Below are 25,593 nucleotides of genomic sequence, written 5' to 3'. Positions count from 1 at the left end.
AATATATATACTCTAGACACCTTAAATATACGCACTCTAGATATTTCGGATATTTGGATATACGCACTCTAATTTAGACATACGCACTCTAGAAATTTTAGACATTCTATTAATCGAGATTAGCTTTTCTTACTATGTCTTAGTTGCCTGTTACTATCTATTAACCTTAAATTAGGTTTTCTATTAATGTCTTAGTTACCTATTACTATCACTATTCCTAGTGCCATTATTATTATCATTATTATCGTTATTAGTTATTAAATCCTTAGCACTACACTAAATACTAAAAAGGTAATAGTATATAAGCCAAAGAATATTATTTCCTACCTTTTTACTAAAACACTTGCTTCTCTCTTATAAGTTATTATAGCAATTAAATACTCTAAGTCCAATATTAATCTCTCTAATATTTAGACACTTAAAAGCCCTACAGACTATAAGAAGTAGAAGAAAGGTACCAGGTAGTGGCTAATTAAGAATAACTTTAATTTAGACGCTCTAGTTAACCTAGGAGCCAGACTAGCCATAAACCAACTTTAGGTTAAGAGAGACGCTTATAATAAACTTATTAAAACTTATTAGGCGGATCTTAAAGCTTAAAAGAGAAAGCAACTTAAGGGAATAAACTGCATCTCTATAACCTATAGTACTCGCAGATAGAACCTTATTAAAGACTATATCGAAATTAAGAATATAATAAAAATCTTACACGCGGAATTTAAGCCAAAAGGAGACGCAACACACGCTAAAATATGCGCTAAATAGTGAAACCTTACTCTCGCAAACTATAAGAACGTTAAAGAATACGTTATTAAATTTAAGGAGATATACTTAGACCTTAAGACCTAAAACCATACTATAGACCGAATAAACCTACTCTCTAAGTTTATTAATGGTCTCAGTCCTGCTTTTAACAGCTAGTAAGAATTATTTTACCTTACACACTCCCTTACTAACGAGACCCTTACTCTCTTAAAAGTTTAGGGCCTTACCCATATACAAGAGCAACTTATGCTCTAAAGTTAACTAGTAGCTTTCTAAGTACACACAAATTAAGCCTCTTACCGCTAGCAGTATTACAATTAGTAAGGCTAATAATAATATAATAGACTATATTGTAGGCCATATAAACGCGCTGGCTACTAGGAAGACAGATACTAGATCCTTTAACCCCACTTAAAGGAGATCTAGCAAAAGAAAAACCCTAAGAAAGCTGTAGAGATGGATACGCGCTCTACTTATAAAAGGGACTTTAGAAAATAATAAAGAGCCCATTAGAGCAACTCCTTATTAGGATCTATATTATTACCTATAGCACTATTAATAACAACAATAAATGGCAAGCCTCTTACTAAATTAAGGCAATATATAAAAATGGCTATTTAATTAACTATAGTCTAGCAACAAATAAGGTAGCTATAAAAGCTTTAACTCTATAGCAAGCTAACTAGGCTATAATTGCACCTTAATAATCGTAGCCGAAACTCCTGTATTTCCGATTATATTAGACGTTCTTTACCACAGATCCATTTACTCTTATATTATTTTTTATTTATTCCCTTTAGACTCTTTATAGCCGGTATACTATTCTTCTTTTATAGTCTTTTACTGCTTATACAGATTGCCCTTTAACCTTTACTATTAGCATAGAAACTATTAGCCTACGTATATAACCTATAGAAGAACTTACGCTACTTTACACATAACCTACTTTGCTAACTATACCTTATTGCCTATTAGTGGCGGGTTTCCTATATTATTCGCATTCCTCCTCGCTCCTATACCTCCAAACTTACTAGATAACTTTATTTTATAGCTAAACTAAATATTAACCTTTCCTCTGCAATTATTATTAATACTAAGTATACTTAGCACATGTTTCGGTCAAGAGAGCTATTTATTACCTATTAAGATCTTTAAGCTAATAAGAAGATTATTATCTCCGGAATTAGAGAAACGTGTCTCTAGTTAATAGGAAAGGAAGATATATACTTAAGACTTATAGTTCTAAGAGTTAAAAGAGAGCTTATTCTTACTAACATCCTTTACGTCCCTAATTTATAAGCCAACCTAGTATCTAGTTTACAGCTTATCGATAATTAAGTTTATCTTTATCTATCTAACCTTAGATGCGATTTTCTCTATAACTTAGAGCTTATAGCTTACGCGTTTCGTAAGTCCGGCCTCTTCTTTCTCTATACTTAGGCTGACTATTAAGAAGGGCTTATAGCCTTTATAGTTGGCTATTAAACCAGCCATATATTATATAGCAGCTCACGAAACCCAGCCAAGAGGTTATGGCATAAAAGGCTCAGTTATATTAGCCCCTAGAACTTATAAAAGCTCTAAAGAATATTAAAAGGGATAGACTTTACTCACTTACTAAACCTTTACGACTGCACCTATAAAGCCTACCTATGTAACAGAATGCACGATATTATATATTGGGATTCTCTTATTAACTATAATACTAAGCCTTACGAAGTCATATTCTCTAATATTAAAGGACCTATAAAAGTAGCTAGCTATAATAGATTAAGATATTTTATTACTTTTTAAGATAAAGTTAATAAAATAAGTAAAGTCTATCTAATAAAGTATAAGGCTAAAGTCCTATTCTATTTTTAATAATATTAAGCAAAGGTTAAACAACAAGGAAGTCTTATCTTACGGCTATATAGTAATGGCGGAGGAGAATATCTTAGATATGCTTTTTAGCTAGAACTTGCAAATAAGGGAATTTAGTTCTTATACTCGACCCTAAAGAGTTAATAATAAAATAAAGCCTTAAAACGACTTAATCGCATAATATATAACCGAGCCTTTACCTTTATAAATAATTACTTACTTCCTAAGAACTTCTAGCCAGAAGTAGTTAAGCATACTAACTTTATACAAAATATCCTCCCTATTAAATCGTTGGAAATACAAACCCCCTATAAAATAGAGCAAGGCGAAGTCTTTAATTACTCCTAAATTTACACCTTTAGGTGCGATATCTAGTACAGGGCCGGCAGTTAGAAGAAGTTTAGCTCTTATATAGATGAGAAGGTAAGATTAGGGAACCTTATTAGCTTTAAGGGTAAATATATTATTTAAATTTAAGATAAAGAGATAGGACGGCTTATACGTGCCTTAGCTGTCCACTTCTAAGAGACTGTTTTAACAGTTCCTAGTAGTAATAAGCGTTAAATTTAAGAATAATATGTTAAATATAACTCCAATACTCTAGATATTAACGCTTAATTTAAGGGAGAAGAAGTTCCACCTAATTACGCTACCCGATGTAAACAGTATTAAGAAGAGAAATAGCTCCTTAAGAAAGCTTAAAAATTAAAGCGCCTTGCTACTAATAAGACACCCCTACGGAAGTCAAAACGTCTAGCAGCTACTAATAGGCCTTAACTACCTCTTAAGTATCGCAATTCTGTCGACATTAGAGAAAACCCACCTATTGCAGCATTCTTAGCGCTTGCCTACTTCTTAACCCCTTCCTTTAAACACCTCTATACTATACTTAGTAACTCCCCTATAGCTAAACCTTATAAGCTAAGGTTATAGAAACAATCTACCCTTAATATTAATAATAATAAATAGTACTCCACTAGTAAAGACGAAATCAGCTTTTATAAAGTAAATAACACCTAGACACTTATTAACTAACCTCTTAATTATAAAGTTCTTAACGCCTAATAGGTTTTTAAGCATAAGCGGGATAGTAAAGGAAGGATTATATAATATAAGGTAAGGTAGGTAGTAAAGGGTTATAAATAATAAGCTAGGGTTAACTTTAATAAGACCTTCGCGTTTGTTGTGAAACCTATAAGCTATAAAGCGCTCTTTGCTATCGCAGCTATATAAGACCTTAAGATTAAATAAATAGATATTAAGACCGCTTTCCTTTACGGAAGCGTTAAGGAGGAGATCTACGTTAATCAACCTAAAGGTTTTAATAATAGAACTAGACGGGTTTATTGTCTAAACAAAGCACTTTACGGTCTTAAATAGTCGCCTTAAGTTTGGCATTAAACGCTCTCAGAGTTCCTTATAAATGCTAGTTTTAAACCCCTTAACTCTAACTCTTTAGTCTTCGCTAAAGGTTCCATATATATTATAGTCTACGTTAATAACCTCCTACTTATTAAACCAGATATTATTAACATTAAGATTATTAAAGCTTAACTTAGCGGACGCTTTAGCATAACCAATCTAGGCCCTATTACTTATTACCTTAGTATAAAAGTAACTTAAGATTAATAACTCCGTAAACTACGGCTTAGCCAATTCTCTTACCTTAAAGAGGCTATTTATAGCGCTAGTCTTTAAAACTGTTCCCCTTACCTTACGCCAATAGGAACCTCTTGTCTTTAACTAGCAGCGGTAGATTATTAGGCTAACTCTATATTTAAGACTTAATACTAATCGCTAGTTGGCACCCTAATATACGCTATGCTCAATACTTAACCTAATATCGCCTTCGCCGTCTCCCTTATTAGTCGCTTTACTTCTAATCCCAATAAGTCTTATATACAAGCTATTCTTTAAATACTTTCCTACTTATGCGGTACACTTAACCTCTAACTTATCCTCTAAGGAAAGATATAAGCGCTTCGGGGGTTTATAAACTCTAGCTAGGCAGATAATTTAGAAACTTAAAGATTAACGTTAGGATTTGTGTTTAATATTAGAAGCGGTGCAATTAGCTAGTCCTTAAAGCGCCAACCTACGGTGGCACTTTTAACCTATAAAGCAGAGTATATAGCACAGACAGTTATAGTAAAAGAAGCTATTTAGTTACGACAACTCCTTTAAAAACTATCTCTAACTAATAAATCCCCTTACATAACAATTATTTACGCCAATAATTAAGGTGCTATTGCTCTTATAAAAGACCCTAAGTTTTATGCTTAAACTAAGCATATTACTCTCCAATATTACTTTATTTAGAAGAAGATTATAAACGGAGATATTAAGCTAGAATATATACAAACAAGTTAATAAATAGCTGATGGTTTCACTAAGGCACTGCTAAAAGATGCATTCTATGCATTTAGAGATGCTTTAGGTTTAGAGAGATATTAACGTCTCTTATGACCTTCATATTGTTACCTATATTTAGCTTAAGGGGGGCTATTAAAGTAGGTTCTAGTTAGCGTGTATTGCTTCTTATCGGGTGGAACCTCTGACACTCTTCTATATAATTGTCGCTTCCCCACCCTCTTAGATATGTATGCTCAATAAAAATAATTATTAAACTATACCTATTTTAACAAGAACGCCTTATGATCGCGCGCCCCATAGACGCCAACGTCTATCGGAAACTCGTATCCAGTTAAGGAAAGATGAAGTGAAGTAGCAGCAAAACTGTCTTGAAATTTCCCATCGAAGTTTTCGTGCGCAACGACTTTCCAAGAATGGCAATAAATCTGCAGTATCTTCGGTTCTGCTGGTGGAATCAGTATGGAAAACATGGGCTTGCCAATGTTGCCAGTAATACGCTTCACCGGAATTGCTGGGATCTCCGCCATAGGATCGAGCAGCAGCCGGCTTGCAACAAATATGGAATTGTCACTGCAAATTACCACTGCGTCTACGAGCTTTGAAGGGTCGAGCTCCAAAAAACCTGTTTCAAATAGCGTGATGCAACTGAACACCTCGGGTAGAGGAACTGTACCATCGGGGCACCTTTTCTCTCGAAGAGACTTCCACCATGTCGACTGCAGTTGCTTGGGGGTAACATTCAAGTTAACCTTTGCGCCCGGTAAACTCGAGTAGATCTGATGGGCTACGAACAAAGCCTCGAAAGACTCCAAATACTCCGAAAACTCGTGGCGATAGCTTTCCAAGCAGAGGCGGTTAGCAAGTTGCGCTACTTCCAAAAGGCCCGTCTTAAGGCAATAGAAGATGTCTTTGACCCGTAAGTGATTGTGCTTGGGTAACCGTTTGGAAGATTTTGACTTGGATTTCCTCTCCCGGTTGGCGGGAAGATAAATGGCTGCTGGATGACCACACAGAAACTCGAAGGGAGCAGGCTTCCCGCCGGGGCCTGGTGGGATCATAACATAACTATCATTAAGTTGGTTAATTGGAAGGTGATACTTAGGTGGATCTGCGACCCAATGGAAGTCTCTTGCTGTTGGTATCCCTTAGCACGACAATTCGGGTCCGTAGGTTATCGATAAGAACTAACCAATAGAATCAATTAGATCAAGGCTCTGTGACCATACACGTACTTTTGATTTTGGTGTTCGCGCATGGGCCACTTCGTCTACGGACCCTAACGTGCTAAGGGATAGTGAAGTTGCCGTCTCGAGGTCTTTTTCTAGTAATGGCATGCTGGGGTGCCAGATATGTATATTTTATGTTGCTATGCTGATGTTCTGAGTATTCAATGATAGCTTCCTGAATGTCGTGGCTGGAGAAGGTTGCTCGCGACCATTTTCGAAGAAACGCTATCTTTTGCTGAACTTTTTCTGGCCGGAAAGTACTCAAAAGAGCTTCAAAATTGGTAAAGCTAAAAAAAGGAAAAGGATGTAAGCGATGCACAGCAATCAAATCTCAAGCGGGAAATCATGCTCATCCATTTGACCAACATGATTTGACTCCTTGACTTAGTTGAGCGTTTTGAAAGAGTATTCACTACGCTCTCGCTAAGCATATTAATAACCTGGAGAGGTGTTTCTAGATCCTGATCTAGTAATCGCCAGCTACTGAGAACGCTTCCTAGAGCAACGAAAATGAACTGATCAAAGGTGACTTGTGATTCCACAAGCCCAGTGTGTCAAGTTGCCACTGTTGGATCTCCATAATATCGCATATGAGCTAAGGGAAGGGACCAGTAAATGCCATTGTCAGCTTCGTCTGGTTTGTTTTGCAGTCCTATGGTTGTGATTTCCCCAAGGCTAATCAATGGATCAGATTGTTTTTGTCGACCTGAATCAGGTTATCTTGTCACCGACTCAGCTACCTCCCATTGAGTTAGTCATTGACTCGGTCACCTACCCCTTGTTTCCATTGCCACCCCCCTACCCCCGTCTCGTTCTCATTTCCTACACCTTTCTCATGTATATATAGAGGCTCTAGAGCCACCATTCAATAGACAGAGTCATCATTCTTTTCTTACAATCGGTGCACGGACTACCGATCGACAATTTTGTATGGTGAGATTCTGTTGAACGGTGCAGTCAAGAAGGAGAACTCTGTCAAATTAATGTAGGCTGTTGAGCCTCAATATATACAGTCAAGTCAAATGGCCAAGACACCCCTGGTCTATACCCACAAAGGAAACAGGACGACGATCGCAATTAGCGCGTCGTTCGACAGATTCGTCATTTACGACAGATATATCAGGATATAAATGCCAAGATGAGGGCCCTAAAGGGACTTCTCCGCTTTGTATTCGCTGTCCTCGGCCTTTGATAAGGTTCTCCAGTGCCAACAATGCTCTAGTCCAGGAATCAATTATAGCAGTATGTAAAGTTGGTCCTGGTGCGCTGCCTCTTGCGGTTTGGCGGGGCCCTCGACTGCCTTTTCCGGTATCGCGCCTTGTCGCTCCGTCTTTTTTCCGGCCCTGCTGCTTTTGCAACTTCTATTAAGGCCCACCACTTTCGTAGCTTGAGAAGATGATTAGAGTCAGAAGGGAGCATGTCATGCCGCGATGACTTACTAGGTAGGTTCCCACCGAGCATCTTCATCGAGACCCCAATGATTGTGCCAGCCGAGCACGTGAACCACGAACCTGGAATTAGATTCCCAAGGCCTAAGTAGGATCTACAAGGGGGCAACCTGAGCGGGCCAACCGCGCTCCCTGCTAGTTTAGTGGCGTTATAGCCGTGTGTACACTATTTTCATAGGATATCATTATAATGCCACTAAAACTAGCAGGGAGCGCAGTTGGCCCGCTCAGGTAGCCCCCTTGTAGGCTCGATGTTAGATGCGCTACACCGCCCTTCTATTCTTAGAAAAATACTGTATTCTATGAACTTACCCCTTCGCGTAGCAAAATGCGATTTTTGATTGGGGCGTATTTAGCGTCCTGCTTTAGCTAGCACACCTCGGTTAGGCAAAAATCGACCTCATGGAAGGATGCTTTAAAAGGCCACTATAAAAAGGTCATCAAATATATATTTTTAAGGAAGCTAGGCAGGAAGTCGTGATACATAACGTCATAGTTGTACGTTCCTGGCCCTTTGGCTAGGCCTCCTCAATATCCTCACTTAGCACCACCTGCCGCACAGCTGCTAGAACCACTAAAGCCTCTAGAGGCTATACAACTATTGCCGCCAAGCTATCGTGTGTATATTGCGTCGTTTGGAAGGATTGTGGATAAGATTCCCAGGCTTCAGGTACTTTTGGAGGCTTTAGAGGCTTCGAAGCCGAAGACGCACGACGTTATTTAGGCGGCATAAGGATGATATTTTGTAGAGGATTTAATGGTTAAATAGAGGGCGATAATATCGAAGCTTTTCAATTAACTATACCACCAAATATTCTATATATAGGCTTCCTGGCCACGTTGCTGCTGTTTACTGTAATATTTAAGCGCCAGCACCCCTGCCGCCGAGCAATCGCACCGACCAGGGGCTTAAACACCAAGTCAATGGTACAGAGCCTCTAGATTGGCTTGAGAGGCTTGCATATACGAAAGTGCAAGAAATCTTGCTACACGAAGGGATCTGACACCCATCTCACTTGCGCGACACCCTTAAAGAGAAACGCGAGTAGCAGTCTCTCTCGGAACATTTGTAACTGACGATCAGCTCTTGTATTCGTTGTTACTATCAACCGTTAATCCTGCTACCTGCGGCAAACCCAAGCCACAAAATCTTTGCTCGCTTGGCCGAAAGGTATGCTAGACTTTCACGCAATGCGTTCAGATTCGAGTGTGAGCTTGAACCCTCATCAGCTGAAGCCCAAGAAGCACCAATATCGTCTTGTTTAAGGAGCACGTTCTTTGTTAGTTTATTGTGATTGGTTGCTTGCGTCTTCTCGGCCTTGCGCCGCTTCCAGCGCCTCCAATCATAAAATCTTCCCTCGACTGAGAATATTGGCTCCAAGAACTTCCACCATGCACTCCTCATCAACAGCCCCACGGTTGAGAACCTACGCCCAGGCGCATGGCTTTCTTGATATTTCCCCTATGTTCCACTCACCGGAATTTAAGATGCCGCGGATAGATGTTCTCATATATTCTACTTCTCTCAGGTCTCACATAAATACTTTATTTACGTTGGGCCGCAATATGAGCCAGTCACTATGTGCTTCTTTAATCCCCACTACCATCGGTGTTGGTGGAGCTGTCTTAGTAGAAGAATTCTGCTGGTTTTGTTTATGATAGCTTGCGCAGACGCGAGGAAGAGCAAATACTTCAATCGCGACACTTGTCAGCAAGAGATCCTGGACATGCAAAAATTACCCAACTTTACTACCAAGAATACTCCTGATTACTTCCGCCAAGCAGCTAACGGTAGCTTGTATAATGGCCCAAGCAATTTAACAGTTACGCTAAAAGGATGCAACGAGTTTTGCGGACCTCCTTCTCGATACTGGGATACTGGACCCAGAATTACCACCTGGATTATTCCGGTTCTTCTCCTCTTAAGCAATATAGAGCTCTCTCCTATCGACAAAAAGAGATTCATGACAGTTGTTCACGCCCTTGGAGATCCAATCGACTCTTTTTGGTCCCTTATCCACAAGATCTATATTTGGCACCGTTTATACCTAATCGGATTGTCCAAGAGTCCAGAGGTTGATGGCACATCGCCGGCGGAATCCATATCGGATTCAGCATTGGCGACCGTGAGGACCAGACACGAAAGAGCTAGGATTATTGCGACTGTTCTTGCAGGTTTTGAGGAGATATCCGGCGCGAAGATTAATTCTGAAGATTACTATCATATGATTCTATATCAACTAGGCCGCATTGGAGAAGAGGATGAAGATAAACAGAAATTTAAAGAGTGGTGCCATGCAGCCCGTGTCCTAGCCGATGCTCGCACTAATGAGTTCCTTCGAACCTGTCTAGCTATATTCGTCTACATCTTCGGACTTATTGCGGCTTTTATTCCCTCAGTTGGAGGGGGCAACACATCCCCTCCTGGAGGGCGTATCGGGAGCGCCTTATATCTATCATGGCTTGTTCCACTTGCGCTCCTATCAAACGTTATCGGTGGATTTACTTCCCGCCGCACTTGTCTCACCATTATGAGAATCTTCGTGACGGCTACCACTCGTCCAGCTCAAATTGAGACCGCAATCACGGAAATAGCTCCAATTCATACCACAATGCTTGAGGGCGAAATCCCGCCAACTACTGTCGGTGGTCATACGGCGAATGATCGATCGAACAATCTGCGCGAAATAGACGAAATTGTTCCTGTGCATATAGGCGAACCAGCCGCTATCGTTGAATCCGATACTCCCGGCCTGGGCCCACGTAGGACAAATATTCAAGACACAGCCATCCAAATCGCTTCTGTCCCGAATTCTGTGTCCAGTACCAACAACGATAACGCCCAACACATTGGGTGGCAAGGTCAGCTCCGCTTGGAAGCTCTAACCGAGGTAAAGACCACGCTCATTGATAAAACGCCCTGGGATGGATACTTTGGATCACTCCAATGGTTGGGAGCGATCTATACCTATCGGCCATGGAAGGTCCTCTACCTTGACATTAATCATACCACGCATTCGCATCGCAGGAATGTCATAATGGTGCTAAGTGGAGTTTTTCCAATCGCAGTTAGCATGATTGGTGCCTTTGTCATTATCTGGTATGCTGTGCCAGTTGGATTTAGCTGCCGTCACTCTTGGGTAATTGGGATCTTTGTTCTCTGGATACTCAGCGTTACTTTTACCTCGCTGCTCTATATTTATTTTAAGAGCCGCTATACTGGGCATACCTTATGGAAAATTGTGCTTATTAAGGACGGTTTTGTTAGTGGATTAAGTATTTTAATGATATTCTTGTCAACTGGCGGTCTTTTCAACAACTGTTATTGTTGGAGTGCGTATTGGATGCGCGGAGGCAACGCATACGTACCACTGAACACAGACTCCCAGTACAAAGAAAACGCTCTCCATATATACTCTGTTGTCGTGGCTACTGTAATGGGCACTCAAATTCTCTTCTTTTTGGGCATTATATTGTGGTGGAGACATGGCCTTCAACTTGTCAGGTGGACTGAGTCGCGACGGCGTGGGGAATGGAAGCATGAGATGAGCAAGGATCTGATCTACACCGATGACACGTTTCTACTCTTCTGGTATCGGAGCGACCAGCTGAAGCGAGAAGAGGATTTAAGGCTCGAAAACCATAGGAGGTATAGTTCGGCTAATGGGACACCATTCCGCCCTTAGCTCTTAAAATTGTATCTTACTTGAATATACGACTCTAGCCGAGACTTTGACTTCGAATCAGTTTCCTCGAACGAAACGGGAGATCTTTAGAGAAGTGTTAGATTTTATATAGTAGAGAGAGTAAGTACGTAGTATCACCTAATCTAAACATACACTGCAAAGTAATTATGGATTTTTATAACTGTACTTAATAAATTTGGGTTCCTCATTAAGATGAGACTAGTCCTAAGAACGAAAAGCTACTAAAGAAGAGATGTCTATCATTTAAAGTCTAGCAAGAAATTCTACGCCTAACAGTGTTCCTCGGAAGTTTAGGAACCGACTATAAGCTTCTAGTGCTTTCGGCAGGAATCTGTTTAATAGCGCATTGACTTCGCCGACGATGTAGCCCTATCCCTTAACCCGTCAGCGTCCCCGGAGTAGGTGGTCCGTGCGGGTACGTCGTACTCTAAGCTTCGCAGTGGTTGGATTCTATAGCTCTAATTGGCTAGCTCTTATCGATAACACGGGGACAAAATCTAACGGGTTAAGGGATAAATTTAGAACATTGTTTTCCAAGGTCAAGATAGGTGTCCAAGTAGACGAGCCAACCAGAGGCTCTAGATCAAATGGAGTCTTGGCAAACTTAAAGTTCGGATTCTATCCCAAATTATTATAATACATCTTAAATATGCCATATTATTGACTTAATCGTGATTAGGTTAAGTTGAGGTGTTCCTGCTAACAAGGTCCTTCGCAGAGCGGTGCGAAGCTATGTAGATTCTATAGTGGAGACTGATTCATATTTTGGTGTTCGCGCACGGGCCATATCTATTGGACGCCTTGACAGCGCATGGGATATACCAATAGTTCCGAAATAAATTAATTCTCGGATAGGTACCAATGGATATAATCTTCGGGGTTTATATTAAGAGCAACGAAAATTAATATATGCGACGGACGGCCGGCCTATATGCATAACTCTACCACGAAGCTAGTTACACGCGTAACTGGAGTAGAAGAGAAGTCGCTGAACAAAGGTATCTCGTGTGTGGAAACCTTTAAAATGCTGCGACTCGGAGCCGAACGAAGGATCTCGCGGATGGAATGCTGTAACTCAGGGCCGAACGAATGATTTGATATGCTTTTAGAGGAGGGATTAGTTAAGCTCACTTGGTTTAAAAGCTCGGCTCACGTGTCCGATACCGCCGGTCGCGCCAAGTAAAAGGGGATGAGCTTACCACGAGGTGAATTAGCGAGTTTTTAGCGTGTGAAGTGCGACCTCCACCAGAATCAAAAGTACGCGTATGATCACGGAGCCTTGGTCCTATTGATTCTATTGGCTGGCTCTTATCGATAACCGTAGGACCCTACCAGCAGAAGAGATAGATTCGTTCTTCGTGACGACTCCCACCTTATGGAACCTACACCATCATACACTTGCGTCCCGTGTGACAGAATGTTATTAGCCACCACAATCTTACAAAGGCATCGCCTTTCTGCCGATAGCATCCTGCTTACATTCTCCCTTTTAAGTACTCATTAAGCATCCACAACCACCCTCGGCATGCATGGATCCTATCAGCTTCAGTGCAAGTGTTATTGCTATATTGCAATTGACTGGTACGACCATTTCGCTATTAAATGGTAAAATCTGCTCCCAAAGAACGAGCGAGATGTGCAGTTGAAGTTCCGAATATACAATCTCCTGACACAATTCAGATGTAAACTAGAAGATTTGAAAGCTGAAGATCCGTGGTTCAAGCGCATTCTTGGACTCGGTAGAGAAAATAGGCCTTTCGACCAGGTCAAGCTCGCTCTGGAGAATTTGTGAGCGAAACTATCTCCAGAAAAAAAGTATCGGATGCAATGTTTTATGGAGCATTAAAAGACCGAGACTAACAGCATACTCTCCCACATCGACCGCACGACCAGCTGGACCGAACGAATTGTTGAGGCTATTTGGAACTCGCTTGCGGAGTCATGGAGGCCTGCGATGCTATGGCCTGTAACGGATATTGGGCTGGATCTTGGTATGGAAAACATGGGGCAACTAGCACTCTGACCACAATTCTACTACCAGTGGGTGTATAGTTGTTTATTGAGAAAATGTGTGCATCCCAAGTCATGGAAGGACTCAGGAATAAACTGTCGTTACCCCAGGTCAGTAATCAAACAATCAAACTCATCCATAATTGGGGCTGAACTAGTCTGTATTTATTCCTGAGTAATGGCGTGATAGTCGCACTCAACATACTCATTGCCTACACAAAGCACAAGAAAGTACCCTCCTTCTCCCTTAAAAGCAGGTTCTATGCCACAGGAGGCTTCATTCCTCAAGCGCACTAACGACTCTTGGAGGACTCCACCCATGGTCAAATTTACAGTAGACTCCCTTCGCTGAGTTCCTTAACACGCGAACCATGCTCTCCACCTTCCTTGCCTCCTTTTCCTGCTCTATCCACCGTCTAAGGTAGTGGTCACCTAGAGGCTTCAGTTCGTTCTGGGGCAAATCTCCAGACTCTTGCAGATTGCGGAGATAACCCAGTAGTTCAAAGGCGATAAGGGCTGCCGGCATGTTTCTGATGGCTGGGATGTCGTGCGGGACCCACCCCTGGCTGACATTAATGTACTCGACCTGTCGCCAACTGCCATTCCAGTCCGGACCGGGAGCAACGTGGTGTTCAACCCAGTCATCGGAATCTTGGCCTTGAGGGTTGTCCAAATTTGGGCCTAGAAAAGGGTAGGAGGTTGACGGGGTCGGGTTCTCGTCTGGCGTCGAGTTCTTCAGCCACTGCGACATGGGCGGCACACCCCAAGTAAGTGCTTGGTGCCAGGCACAACCTTCAAGATCTAGCCATTTCAAGCAGTAGGTATTGCTGCTTAACCTGCGTAGGATGTTGGCTGCTTCGTGCCAATCGTTGTCCATGGCTGAGTAAAACGAAGTCCCTCCCAGACTCACCGGCCTGGAATGCTTACTGACCATAGAGGCTGTTGTAGCATTCGGGGTCAAAGATGGGTTTGGCCAATATGCCAAGGAAAGGTGTGTTAGCGTTTTTAAATTTGTTGATAGAGAGAGCAGCTGCGCCCAGGATGCCCATGTCCCTGGATTGGCGAGAGATAGGCGAGTAATGTAAGGGAAGCGAGAGGAGCTCAATGATTTCGATATGGTTGGCGTAAAAATATCGACTTCATCCTCCCATGACTCGACTACTTCGGCTGTCACCTTTTTCTTTCCCTTATTCTTAGATATATCCAGGCTATCTAATGCCTCGGGAAGATTAGTCGGCCGAGGACGTGTCATGTACTTTGTGAGATCTGCCAGTGTGAATCTCTCATTCAATAAGCCGATCAGGTCTAGCTGCTCTAACTCGTCACCACCAGTACCACCGGTGAGTTCATTCTCGTCCAAGAAAAGCAATTTGAACGATCTTAAGTCCAGGCAGTCATCAGGGCCATATACAGAAATGTAGCTAAGCAATGCTTCCTTCAGCGGAATGGGTAACGTCGCCAGGCAGTACTGCTCATATTCTACAAGCCACTCCCAATTTGTTGCCAGTGTTTTCAAAGTTTGGTGAACTAAACTTCGCTCAGGTGGTAGCATCTGTTCGAAAATTGGTCATAAACTCTCTACAAGAATGAATGTGCTCGGGTCTTCCTTGGTTACATCTAGGCTTGACAAGTAGATGGCCTCTAGACAACCGAAGCTGCAAGCGCGAACATACCTTGAATCCATCATTCAGAGTAGCAAGCAAGCTAAACTTAACTGGTATATAGCCGCTCTGACCTGCCACAGCCGGCCTTTCATTCAACCCTCGAATTTGCGGTGGCACATATCTACTTCGATGTGACCAACTAGTTGGTGCCGCAGGTCCTGGCGGAGGACGTCTTGTGCGAGATAATTCTGTACGGCGGGCACCTCGCTTTGGCAGAGGAGGGTCAACCTCTGGTATATTCAAAATATGTCGCAGCGCTGGGGGAACGGTGCGTTGTGTTACCACGTCTGTGATTTCATTCCATCTCTCTGTACTGGGCCTCGGCGCTTGCTCTCGGCGTAGGTGGTTTATTCGGTCGTTGACAGTTCTAGGCGTAGAAGGAGCCGTCGAGGGAGAGGATCTGGAGCTTTCCAAGGATGGATGGACGTAGGTGCTCGGAGCTTTCGTAAAGATGGACTGATGCTTCTTTGGCATAGCTTTATTCAAAAAGCCGTCCCTTTATACAGTAGAAAGGGGTGGCTCTGAGGAGCAGAAGGAAACTCAGAATCTCGGCTCGGAAGAATGAGTGTTTAGTATGCGTCGGCTGAATGAGTCAGTGATCCCAAGCTAAGAGTAGCAATGAGGTAGAAATCAAAGCTAGTGTTAGTCTTGAATCTAAGAAGCGAGTTTCCCCTGCGACCTGCGGAACTGGTCCGACGGAGAGTTAGAGAAGATTACATTGTTCGTCTTTCGTGATGAGCGGAAGTTGGAGGTGGCGTGCCACGCCGTGGGTGGTTACCTCAGCAGGCTCAGACGCGATTCCGTTGGTGCGGATTTTTAATCGGTCCGCAAGCTGACTAACTACATTTGTGCTGCACCATCGGAATCACGTCTGAGGCACTTTCACTTATCTCAGTTGACTCAGACCGATATTTTGGCTTAAGCGTTCGCTTAAGTTAAATGTGGCTACTAATGCGTATTCTGTATGGGCAAAGGCGTGGAACCGCCGACCTGCTTCCGGTGGCTCCATCAGTGACCACGCTCAGCTTCCGGCGACAGCTTTTCCGAGACCACGCCGAACTGCACGCCGAACGAACTCGTCCTCAAGCTGCCACCAACTCCGGCAGAGACCGAAAACCGACATACGCCTCAGTCTTGAAGACCCCCTTAAGATCCCACCCTCAGTAGCTCGACCCTCAATCACCACCGCTTACTCTATGGTCACCATCCTTACCGACAACCCCGTTAGCCAACACTAATCCTTATAGTAGAAGACCTACTCAAACGTTTCCACAACAAACCGTCACCGTTAACCCAATTCAGCAAGCGATATATAAGTGTACAACACCTAGCCATAACAGAAACGCACTCTCTTTCGACATTTCTACTCTCAGCGCTCCCAGCATTCACTATGTTCCTGTCAGACATACAAGGAGGACACTTTAACAGTTGCACATCGTATCGAGGAACAGGGAGATATGATTCATCTTTGGTATTTACACTGAAAAAATGGCTATAAAGGGCAGAAGGAATATCACAGGCCACAACGAGGTTTAAAGCTCGTACATGTAGCTGTACACTTAAAGTAGATAGACAAGGATAAGCCGTAGTAGTGGTAGCCTGCATATCCCGAAAAGGGAGGAGTCGGGGTAAATAAAATAACCAACCTGCCGACCGACTGTGCGGGTGGGCCCCTAAAGAGGTGTTAAAACTAGGAATTTCAGCCTCTTCCAAGCGAATCCATCACTCCACCACTAGGCCCGCAAGACGGGCCTCAGCATTATTTCGTCTACCCTGTTATAAGCCAAGGAGAAATAGACCGAGTGAAGGCATGCTGAAGAGGGATTTAAATAGCCGTGTGGGCGATGAGAAGGTAGGAGATGATACGGACGTTGTTGATATGCTCCTGGCGAAGTGGACAACTCTTCCTGTTACGTTCATGAAATAGTGCTATAAGATATTTTTTATTGTAAGACTATTATATTATGTATAGCTCCTTCCTGAGAGATGTTAATGCGGTTCTAGTGTAACAGGAGTGTTTCTTTTTAGTGGATTTTTAGACACTTTGGAAATCACTACGGGCTGTTGGAACGACATTCTTAAGCAATTAATGTGGTGGTAGTCTACATCTATTGCCTCTGCTATTTACAGCCACCAAATCGTACCGTTTCCCAACCACTGTATCCAAACCGTTCTTAAAAATTGACCTTATTGCAAACCCTTCCTGTTATTCAGCATTTCTACGCCCATTTCCCTTAGTTTAAATTTCTGGATCTTTCCGCTTGCAGTCTTGGGATAGTTGTCCACCCAGAAGACATACTTCGGCACTATAGCAGGTCGTGATACATTAGCAAAGCAGGTCCCACTAGTTCGTAATAGATCGGCTTTCACTTACCCAAATGATGACTTAACTTGTCTCTGACCCATACCCTGATTTCATCTGTGCCGACCTTCTTTCCTTCATGCGTAATAACAAATGCAGCCACGACTTCGCCGTACCGCTCGTCTGGCAGCCCGACGACCGAAACATCGGAAACAGCGGGATGGGCGAAGAGACAATTCTCGACTTCAAGCGGGTGAATGTTCTCCCCACCTTTGATGATAAGGTCTTTGATACGACCAGTGATTTTGACATAGCCTTCCGCATCCATGGATGCTTCATCACCGGTCTAAGTCACCCTACTCAGCAACTGTGGTTATCGAAAACCCAAGAGGTGACCCTCCATGAACACTGCTGACGATAAAGAAAGGTCAAATCATTAGTACTTACATGCATCCATACCCTCCCTTCTGAGTCTGACACTAGCACTTCTTTCGTCTTCTTCTCGTCACCCCAGTATCCCTTCATAACACTGTACCCACTAACCGCCAATTCACCTCTCTCACCAACGCCTAAGACTCTTGTCCAGTCAGACGGATCTACTACCTTAGCCATAATATGAGGCAGAAGCCGACCCACACTGTCAATTCTCTTGTCGATTGGGTCATCTGTCGTTGTCATCACGCTCACGGGACTTGTCTCCGTCATTCCATAGCAAATCGTTAATTCCGCCAAATTGAGCGTTTTGTGTAACTTTCGCATCAGCTCAGCAGGTATTGAAGATCCAGCAGCGATACCCGTACGTAGGCATTGGAAACCGTCATACGGAACTGCGCCAGAGGAGAGAAGCTCGAGCTCTGCGACGAACATGGTTGGCACGCCGTAGAGAGCCGTGCAGCAGTATTCGCGGACAGACTGGAGGGCAGCAACCGCATCGAAAGCTTCAGTAGGGAAGACGATGCAGCTACCGTGGGTCGCCGTTGCCATGTATCCTAGGATGCAGCCGAAGCAGCTGAGGGAAGATTAAGCTGTAGCTCGGACGAGCAGGAAGAGTCAGAGGCTTACTGGAACAGCGGTGGTGGGCAGCATACGACGTCATCAGGGGTGAGGAGCATCCTGTCGCCTATGCTATTTCCATTATTTAAGATGGACCTATGTGTCAAGCATGCTGCTTTCGGCATTGAAGTCGTTCCAGAGGTGAACTGAATATTAACGATATCGTTCCGATCTAGGCCTTGGTCTTGCAGAGATCTCCCGGGGCCTCCATCTTCTAAGACGTTCTCATAAAGTGTAGTACATTTGTACTCCTTTGTGTCTATTCTCACATTCGAATTATTAACTATTACCACGCTCTGGAGAGACGGGACTAGCTCCGATTTTAGATTATGACCTCGTAAGTCTGGTATCAATTGCGTAAGAAGCGGAATATTGGAACGAGGGTCTTTCCGTGGGAGATTTGTTTCCGTGCCGATAACAAGCTGGGAGACATCGAGGTGGTTCAGGGCGGCGATGACTTGCGGGGAATTGAAGGCTGGATTCAGAGGAACCTTTTGCGAAATTAGAAATTGAATAGCCTAGAAAGTGTTTAGAGAGCTTACCAAGATAGCTCCGAGCTTGAAGAGAGCATATGTAATCTTGTCGGCCTAATTAGTCCTGTCCATCCATACATTGACCGGAAGACCATACGGTTGCGAATTCAATGTTGTTTCCCAAGGATACAGCAACTCGGTTACCTTTTTGTACTCCGAGATTCTTTAGCCCTCTCGCCAAAGAATTGCTGTTTTGGTCGAGCGCATCGTATGTCAGTCGCGTCTGCTGGTGTCTCGATATCACCCTAAGGAAATATCAGCGAACTACCCCGGATACAACTTCGTCCGGTATCTTACGCAGGCCTATCTCCATATTTTGAGACCACAGAAGCAAAATGTTCGCCAACAGTCTGTTCAAGTAACGGAGGCTTTGTGGGCCGTCAGCTATTCCGCTTTTCTCCAATCGGATCTCCGACACTTACTTCCGAAGGGCCCACACTAAATGCCTGGGTAAGAAGGTCCCGTCGATAGCTCTTGAGTGGAGAACATGCCCAAGCTCGTCGACTCACCAGAGTGCGGAGCATTATTTCCTTGTCGAGACATGGAATCAAGAAGTGAAGGTACACTTCCATAGATTGGCTAACGGGCGGTACCGCTGGGCAGGGTAGCTGCGGGTGATCTACACGCGCGCGGTTGGCGTGGGGATTCTCGGGTGGTTGAGAGAGGCTTTGAGAATGTAGTAAGCTTCGTATTATTGACAACCTTTAAGCAACGTCGAATTATTCAGACCATTGGAATCGGAACTCATTTTCGAACCTCCTGTTGATATTTCAACTTCAAGCCCCTTACTCGATACCCTCAATATCTTGACCTTTGCGCTGATTAAGGGATTCCGATATCGTTCACCACCTTTTCAACCATGATAAATATACGTCATTTGAATGTGTTTCGGCGGTATACAAAACATGCGCAGCAGGGCCGAGATAGCTATTACAGTAAAACCTCTTTAGTACAATACCGTTTGTTCAGCCCAAGCGTGTCGTAATATCAGGGGTATCGCTGTATTTAGAACTTATATAGGGCGCTGCTCATCGTACACCCCCGAATTGCTACGCATACACACCCTTCCTAAGCAGGCTTCGCTCCTTCCTGTTCAGGTTAGAACATCACGTGGGGTTGACTTGTTTACATCTGCATCAGTGCGCGACGGTCGCGCGCCCATAACGTGAGCGATAGGGTTATGACAGTCGGCATACTAGTACAAAGCATCGCATAGCATCATAATATTACTAGGGTAGTATAAAGCCTTATCATTATATAAAAGAGGCTCTATATTAATATTTTATGGTATTTCAGGTGGTTTGCACAATGTTGGTCCGTGCACAAGGTGGCCCGACACGTTAAGTCATAACCGTCTAACCCGGTTAATCAGCATCGCCCTCGGTAACCATTAGGCTGACACTTCTGCCTGGTGTTGTTTTGAAGCACCATTACTTATATAATGATCTCATTGAAACCACCTCTTATTCAATTCTACTGCCAATTACAGTAATCATGGATTCTCAATCTCCTCTCACGAAAGTTCCCCTTGAGATTCTCCTTCTCATTACAGCTTATCTTCCCACCCGCGATCTTTGTTCGCTGCGTCGGACCTGCATGCACATCGAGACGTCGCTGTCTAAGACCTTTTTCAGAGAGTTCTTCACCAAGAAGCAGTTTATGCTCTCCGAGGAGAGTCTCCAGGCTTTGGTCGACATATCTAACCACCCAAGACTGTCACAATGCCTCAGTCACGTCATCATCGGCTTGGATAACTACGAAAACTGTTGCAAGGCATCTAATTTTGGTCGAACTCTACGCACACCTCGGTTCTGCACCGGGCGCGCTGATCAATTCACCTTCCTTAGCACGGGTCAAGATCGGGAAATGCTTGCCCAAGCTTTCCGAAATCTACCCAATCTCCAAACAATAGGCTTGAGGAACTTCAACTCTAGAGGCCGCGTCCGTGATGGCTGTGAATGGACCAGCTACGGTGCTACCACTATCTTTCAAGAAACAGGACTCCGTTTGATCAATGATCATCGTCTGCCTGCATCAGACGAACAAACACGCTTTGCCGCTCGGGCATTTTCTACCATTCTTTACGCACTTGGCCAATCGGGAGCCAAGCCGCACACCTTCGAGGTCCTTTTGCGACAGCGACGCTTAGGGCTCAATGATAATGCCTTCAATATACCCAAGTTCCTTGAGCCTTCGGTTACGCCTGTCCTATCTAACCTCAAGTCACTTCTTTTGGTTCTTGATCTTTCAAGTGAGCCCATGTTGCTCGCTACAGGTGACGACGATAGCCCAGACGTCACGCGTCCTGATTATCTCCTAAGGCAGTTTCTCTGCCGCACTCCGAATCTCACCCACCTCCGCCTCAACGTCCAGAATGCGCAGCCGCCTCGCGCCGAGGATTTCTTGCTCTGGCTGAGTCGTCCCGTGACGCAAGTCGATTCTATTAACTCGTCTTCGGGCCCTCCGATACCCAAGTCTCCAGACCTGGTTGCGTTATCCCAGCTCCGACGGCTAGATTTCGGCATGATTCTCGTGTCGCCGCGCACTCTGCTTGCTGCTATCCACAAGTTTAAGCCGACGCTTCGGGCGCTCAGTCTTTGGAAGATAACCCTCTGCCCTCAAGATCAACAGCATCACCGCAATCCGAGAGCCAATATGTGGGCTGAGTTTTTCGGTCAACTCTCCGACCTAGATTATATCTCCGTTGGCTATCTTTCGCAGGTGCTTCGAGACCAGACCCAGCATGTCAAGTTCAAGCTTCCGGCGGACCAGTCTGGGGAAATGAGCCTCACAAAGGAGTACTCTGGGTACGATATGAGGCATTTTCCCGATAATCTCGTATCGGATATGGTTATTGACTGGCCAGAAGCCTCTAGCGATAGTGAGGACGGTATGTTATCCTCTTTTTGCCTTAAGTCCTCTAAGCGTGACAATGACCACAATTTTTTAGATTCCATATCAGATGACGAGGACGGGACGGATGACGGCGAGTGAAAAACAGGACACCTGTATCCTCCGGGGGTTGGGAGTCATTTGCATTGATGATCTCAGGGATGGATTGACATAGTAAACCAGCGAAAGTGTCGTTGCAGGCTTTTGCAGTAGATTTTTGTGGCTATTCAGGTAATAAAGGGCTTGTTTGGGCTTTACGATATTTGGGGGGGGGGGTTTCATCTTAGATGATGTGGAAACCACTTTTGTATTGTTCGACGGCTCTATGAAAGCTTTACCTAAGGACTTTTCCTCACTTAACACTAAGACAAAGGGGTTTAAACCCCTTTCCAGTGATGCAGTAATGATTATTCTAGTCTTCAGAATAGACCTCGCTCTTAGACGGTTACCCAGAGTACGCCTAACTAACAATGCCTTGCCCAACATCACTCTCGTTAGCCATATTGATTTGCCGTCCTTAGTCCTACAGCTGCTCCTGGACCACTTCTACAAAAGTATCTTGATACTCATCCACACAATCCAGTATCTAAACCTTGTGAACGGAGTTGAGATGAAATAGCTACGAAACATATTATATTGGGTCTATGCTTGGAGTAGAGCAAAACAACGATGATCATGCTGTAAATTAAACCTGGATGCCTCGCCTCCCGGCTCCCATTCAGGAATACATCCAGCCGATTATCTCGTTTTCATATCTTGATTCTAAGGAGATATCGAAGTCGAACTTGGGAGATGTCGTAGCAGATATACTCGTTGTACAAAAGTCCAGCATTTGGAACATCGGTAGGTCCTGGCGCGGTCGCCGTGTCAGGCTGTAAAGGGCAGGAGTCAGTCAGGGAATATAAAAAGGGACCAAGTAAAGTTTTGAAATACCATGAGAACCCCTGCTAAGGACGGGTGCACACACTTCGCATCCTTCCATGCCTTGGGGCCAGTCATGCCTTGGCCCAACGTCGATAACATGCCTTTGCTCTTGGCATCTTCGCCGGCATTGTAAGAGGCGGACGTCAGCGATTGTATGGGGTTGCCTAATTCTGCCTCACATAGAAGAAGGAGAGCGTGGCCGTTGGAGATGTACGGGCAACAGTAGTTGGCTGACTTGGAGGACATATCTGCAAGGTAGATGCCTTTTCCGAACATGTATCCTGATACCGGCGCCTCTGGTGGAGCGATGCGCAGCCCTTGGCTAAGAATCCCAGCGAAGTTTGTACAACGGGAGCCATGCCATAGCAGACGTCGGTCACGAGACGTGCTGGCAAAGTTGCTTTTTTCGAACTGTTCTTTTTCTCCTTGACGTTCAATCCTGAAAATTTGCTGAATGCTGCAGTTGAGATTGTGGGTTGCGCCTCGAGTGCTCAGCAAATAATTCTCCAACTCGGCAAATTCGGTGCCGCTAGGATCAAGAGGGGCCATCTCTTGCATTCCGAGCCCTTGAAACTGCCTGTCTAAGTGATGGATTTTCTTGACGTCCTGTTGTTTGGTCTTCATGATGAGAGCTGCATCCTTCATATCTCCTAGGCTCTCCAGAAGTTCTATTTCTTTCTTAAGCATATCCGGAGATCGAATGATGGGTGGTCGATTACGACCAAACACGTGGGGAATGACGGTGTAGTAAAGGTTCGAAAGATGCTCAGTGGCAGCACCCAGAGGCATGCCATAGTGAGCGGCCAATGTGTGGTCATCCAGAAGAGCAGAGAGGTCCTTGAGGGTTTGGAAACCTCGACTGATTGTGGCTTTGCTGAGCTTTCCGAGAGGGAGCTTGTTCGCATCGTAGTTGAGATCACTCATTGTTGCGGCAAAGTATTGTTGATTGAAAATTAGCTCCATTAATTGCTGAGTTGCGGGATGAATCGTGGGCTCAGGAGTCCCCGGCTCGTCCTGAGTTGCGTCTTTGGTCCCATCCATTCTGCCGGCGCCGGCATCATCTTCATCATCAGAGTCAGGGTTGTAGTTACGTTCGATAAAAGCGTATTTGCCAGGCTTAGGGTCATTTCTCCGGTCAGTCCATCTGAGGCCGGACTTGTCCTTGAACTTCTTATCGAACAGTTGGAGGGCATTGTGTAGAGTCCCATCGCCAAGATCTGCGCTCTGGCCATGTTCGCCAACTCGGCCCCATCTGGTCCAGGTCTTGCAATCTCCATTGGTGGGATTTCGAAGAATCTGCAGCAAGTTAGCAAGGTTCGAAAATATCTTGGAAAATGGCAAGAACCTGAATGCGATAAAACTTATTGTTGTTGGCAGTTGCGTTGGCTTGGTTTAAGGAAGCATCATAAATAACACTGTTTTCATCAATGTAGACTTCGTAGGTGGTGAGAGGACAGCCTTCGTCGAGCGGAATCTTGACATTAGATGATTTGACAATCAGTCCGTCCGCGATTTGGTCGCTCTTGACTTTGGTCTTGGAACCATTGACAGTCTTCTGCTTCTTGAGTCGAGACCTCGCATTCTCATCAGCAGAGCTGTCCGGTGAAGCATTTCGCTTTGGAGGACCGTTCGATTGCGAAGGGACATCGGCAGGCGATGATGTGAAGAGATAGGCTTTCTCGGCCACCTTAGACGTTGCTGAGAGGCAATGCTCGATCCATGCAAGGCTGACAATGTGCAGATTATGCTCCCGAGCAGCATTCACTTTGGTAGACGATTTGTCGTAGTCACGTTGGGTCGTGACGAGATGGGTAGTGTCGTCGGTGATCGATTTGGTTATGAAACCCCCAAGGGATGTAATTTGACCTTGAATTGCAGCATGAGTAGTGCCTGTAAAAGTGCCACTTAGTGCAATGTGGCACCCAATCAGTAGCTGTGGTGTGGCTGTCTTGGAACCCTTCCTAGGCATTTTGGTCTACGGGTACGTAGTATTGCTCGGGGCCTCAGTGAGGATGTCTAATATCAGTAGAATCAGTAGAGAAGGAGAAAGAAAGGAATTAGGAAATGAATGGAGGACGAGAGAACGGGTGCATGGAGATTATCACGTGTTATAGGCAACAATGCTGCTAAAGTTTATCTCATGGATTGTTTGTGTGGGCATACTGCTCCTTATCCAAACGAATCTTCCACGGAGGGTCTGAGAGCTTATGGTCCTAGCTTTGGTGGTACCCAAGCCCAAAATACACCCAAAACTTATCTTTTCACTGCCGTATCTCGTCCCTTATTTAGCGTCTAATTATTATGAAAAAACTATAAAGTGGGAGTTCTTTAGCTTCTCCATCTAATGCATCCAATAACAACGTTGTAGCGATATTTTATAAAAAGCTGGATATGGGCAGTCGGTCGGGTTATGGCCAAAATCCGTCTAAAATCTACTTAAGTCGTAACATCAGACCCCAGACACCCCCCCCCCCCCCAAGCGAGACAGTTTATCTTTAAATAATACCCCCCTAATAAATAATATGTTAGTAGGGGGTACTTGGGCAGTCTCTTTGAGCTCAGCGACGTGTCACGTGACAGCGCGCGGGCCATCGTGTAGATACCTTCTCGGGGCCTTCAAGCCCCTGAGATTCTTCCTCATAGAGCATCATATGTATCATTCCCATCAGCCTGCTCAGCGTCTGACATAATATAATTAAAAAAACCCATTAATATAATTATTTAATATATAGAAAATAAATTTATATAATAAAACCGCTAGGTAGCGAAATGCCTGCTGAATCTAGAGGTTGTGACCGTAATTTTTAGGGTTTTTTTTTTCAAAAACCCAGTC

At 44.1% G+C, this 25,593-nt stretch overlaps 5 protein-coding genes across 5 annotated transcripts; 2 read left to right on the top strand and 3 right to left on the bottom strand.

The window, feature by feature from the left end:
- Window positions 1-9,489: 9,489 nt before the first annotated feature.
- On the top strand, window positions 9,490-10,893 carry K441DRAFT_440380 (uncharacterized protein; the record flags this gene model as incomplete). The annotated part of the gene is made up of 2 exons (XM_067641669.1): window positions 9,490-10,218; window positions 10,543-10,893. Coding segments are annotated over 2 exons (1,080 nt in total), but the record flags the coding sequence as incomplete, so codon positions are not given.
- A 2,539-nt stretch (window positions 10,894-13,432) lies between these two features.
- On the bottom strand, window positions 13,433-15,789 carry K441DRAFT_667540 (uncharacterized protein). Its single transcript, XM_067649858.1, has 2 exons — window positions 15,066-15,789; window positions 13,433-14,944 (listed from the first exon to the last, which is right to left on the bottom strand). Exons 1-2 carry the CDS (start codon window positions 15,528-15,530, stop codon window positions 13,670-13,672), a joined length of 1,740 nt encoding a protein of 579 aa, XP_067498937.1. The 5' UTR covers window positions 15,531-15,789; the 3' UTR covers window positions 13,433-13,669.
- Window positions 15,790-17,147: 1,358 nt separating this feature from the next.
- On the bottom strand, window positions 17,148-19,500 carry K441DRAFT_644836 (acyl-CoA synthetase/AMP-acid ligase-like protein II). The gene is made up of 8 exons (XM_067646773.1): window positions 19,367-19,500; window positions 19,242-19,312; window positions 19,042-19,189; window positions 18,954-18,989; window positions 18,421-18,902; window positions 17,806-18,367; window positions 17,431-17,704; window positions 17,148-17,362 (listed from the first exon to the last, which is right to left on the bottom strand). Exons 1-8 carry the CDS (start codon window positions 19,466-19,468, stop codon window positions 17,244-17,246), a joined length of 1,794 nt encoding a protein of 597 aa, XP_067498936.1. The 5' UTR covers window positions 19,469-19,500; the 3' UTR covers window positions 17,148-17,243.
- A 938-nt stretch (window positions 19,501-20,438) lies between these two features.
- On the top strand, window positions 20,439-21,948 carry K441DRAFT_619442 (uncharacterized protein; the record flags this gene model as incomplete). Its single annotated transcript, XM_067645877.1, has 1 exon — window positions 20,439-21,948. The coding sequence occupies one exon, from the start codon at window positions 20,439-20,441 to the stop codon at window positions 21,936-21,938; it is 1,500 nt and encodes a 499-aa protein (XP_067498935.1). The 3' UTR covers window positions 21,939-21,948.
- Window positions 21,949-22,585: 637 nt separating this feature from the next.
- Window positions 22,586-24,898, bottom strand: K441DRAFT_644829 (PARP-domain-containing protein; the record flags this gene model as incomplete). The annotated part of the gene is made up of 3 exons (XM_067646772.1): window positions 24,106-24,898; window positions 22,770-24,056; window positions 22,586-22,708 (listed from the first exon to the last, which is right to left on the bottom strand). The coding sequence occupies exons 1-3, from the start codon at window positions 24,727-24,729 to the stop codon at window positions 22,586-22,588; spliced, it is 2,034 nt and encodes a 677-aa protein (XP_067498934.1). The 5' UTR covers window positions 24,730-24,898.
- Between the last annotated feature and the right edge of the window lie 695 nt (window positions 24,899-25,593).

Source organism: Cenococcum geophilum (genome assembly GCF_001692895.1).
Source record: "Cenococcum geophilum 1.58 unplaced genomic scaffold K441scaffold_56, whole genome shotgun sequence".
Classification (NCBI taxonomy): domain Eukaryota; kingdom Fungi; phylum Ascomycota; class Dothideomycetes; order Gloniales; family Gloniaceae; genus Cenococcum; species Cenococcum geophilum.
This window is presented reverse-complemented; position numbering and strand designations above follow the sequence as displayed.

What these genes read in the sequence shown, in the direction of transcription:
- K441DRAFT_667540 (XM_067649858.1), bottom strand. Translation starts at nt 15,530, where the DNA reads ATGCCAAAGAAGCATCAGTCCATCTTTACGAAAGCTCCGAGCACCTAC. An exon ending in CTCTGAATGATGGATTCAAG is followed by an intron (nt 14,945 to 15,065) that starts GTATGTTCGCGC and finishes ATTTTCGAACAG; the next exon opens with ATGCTACCACCTGAGCGAAG.
- K441DRAFT_644836 (XM_067646773.1), bottom strand. Translation starts at nt 19,468, where the DNA reads ATGCTCCGCACTCTGGTGAGTCGACGAGCTTGGGCATGTTCTCCACTC. An exon ending in TTAGTGTGGGCCCTTCGGAA is followed by an intron (nt 19,313 to 19,366) that starts GTAAGTGTCGGA and finishes CGGCCCACAAAG; the next exon opens with CCTCCGTTACTTGAACAGAC. An exon ending in TCAAGCTCGGAGCTATCTTG is followed by an intron (nt 18,903 to 18,953) that starts GTAAGCTCTCTA and finishes ATTTCGCAAAAG; the next exon opens with GTTCCTCTGAATCCAGCCTT.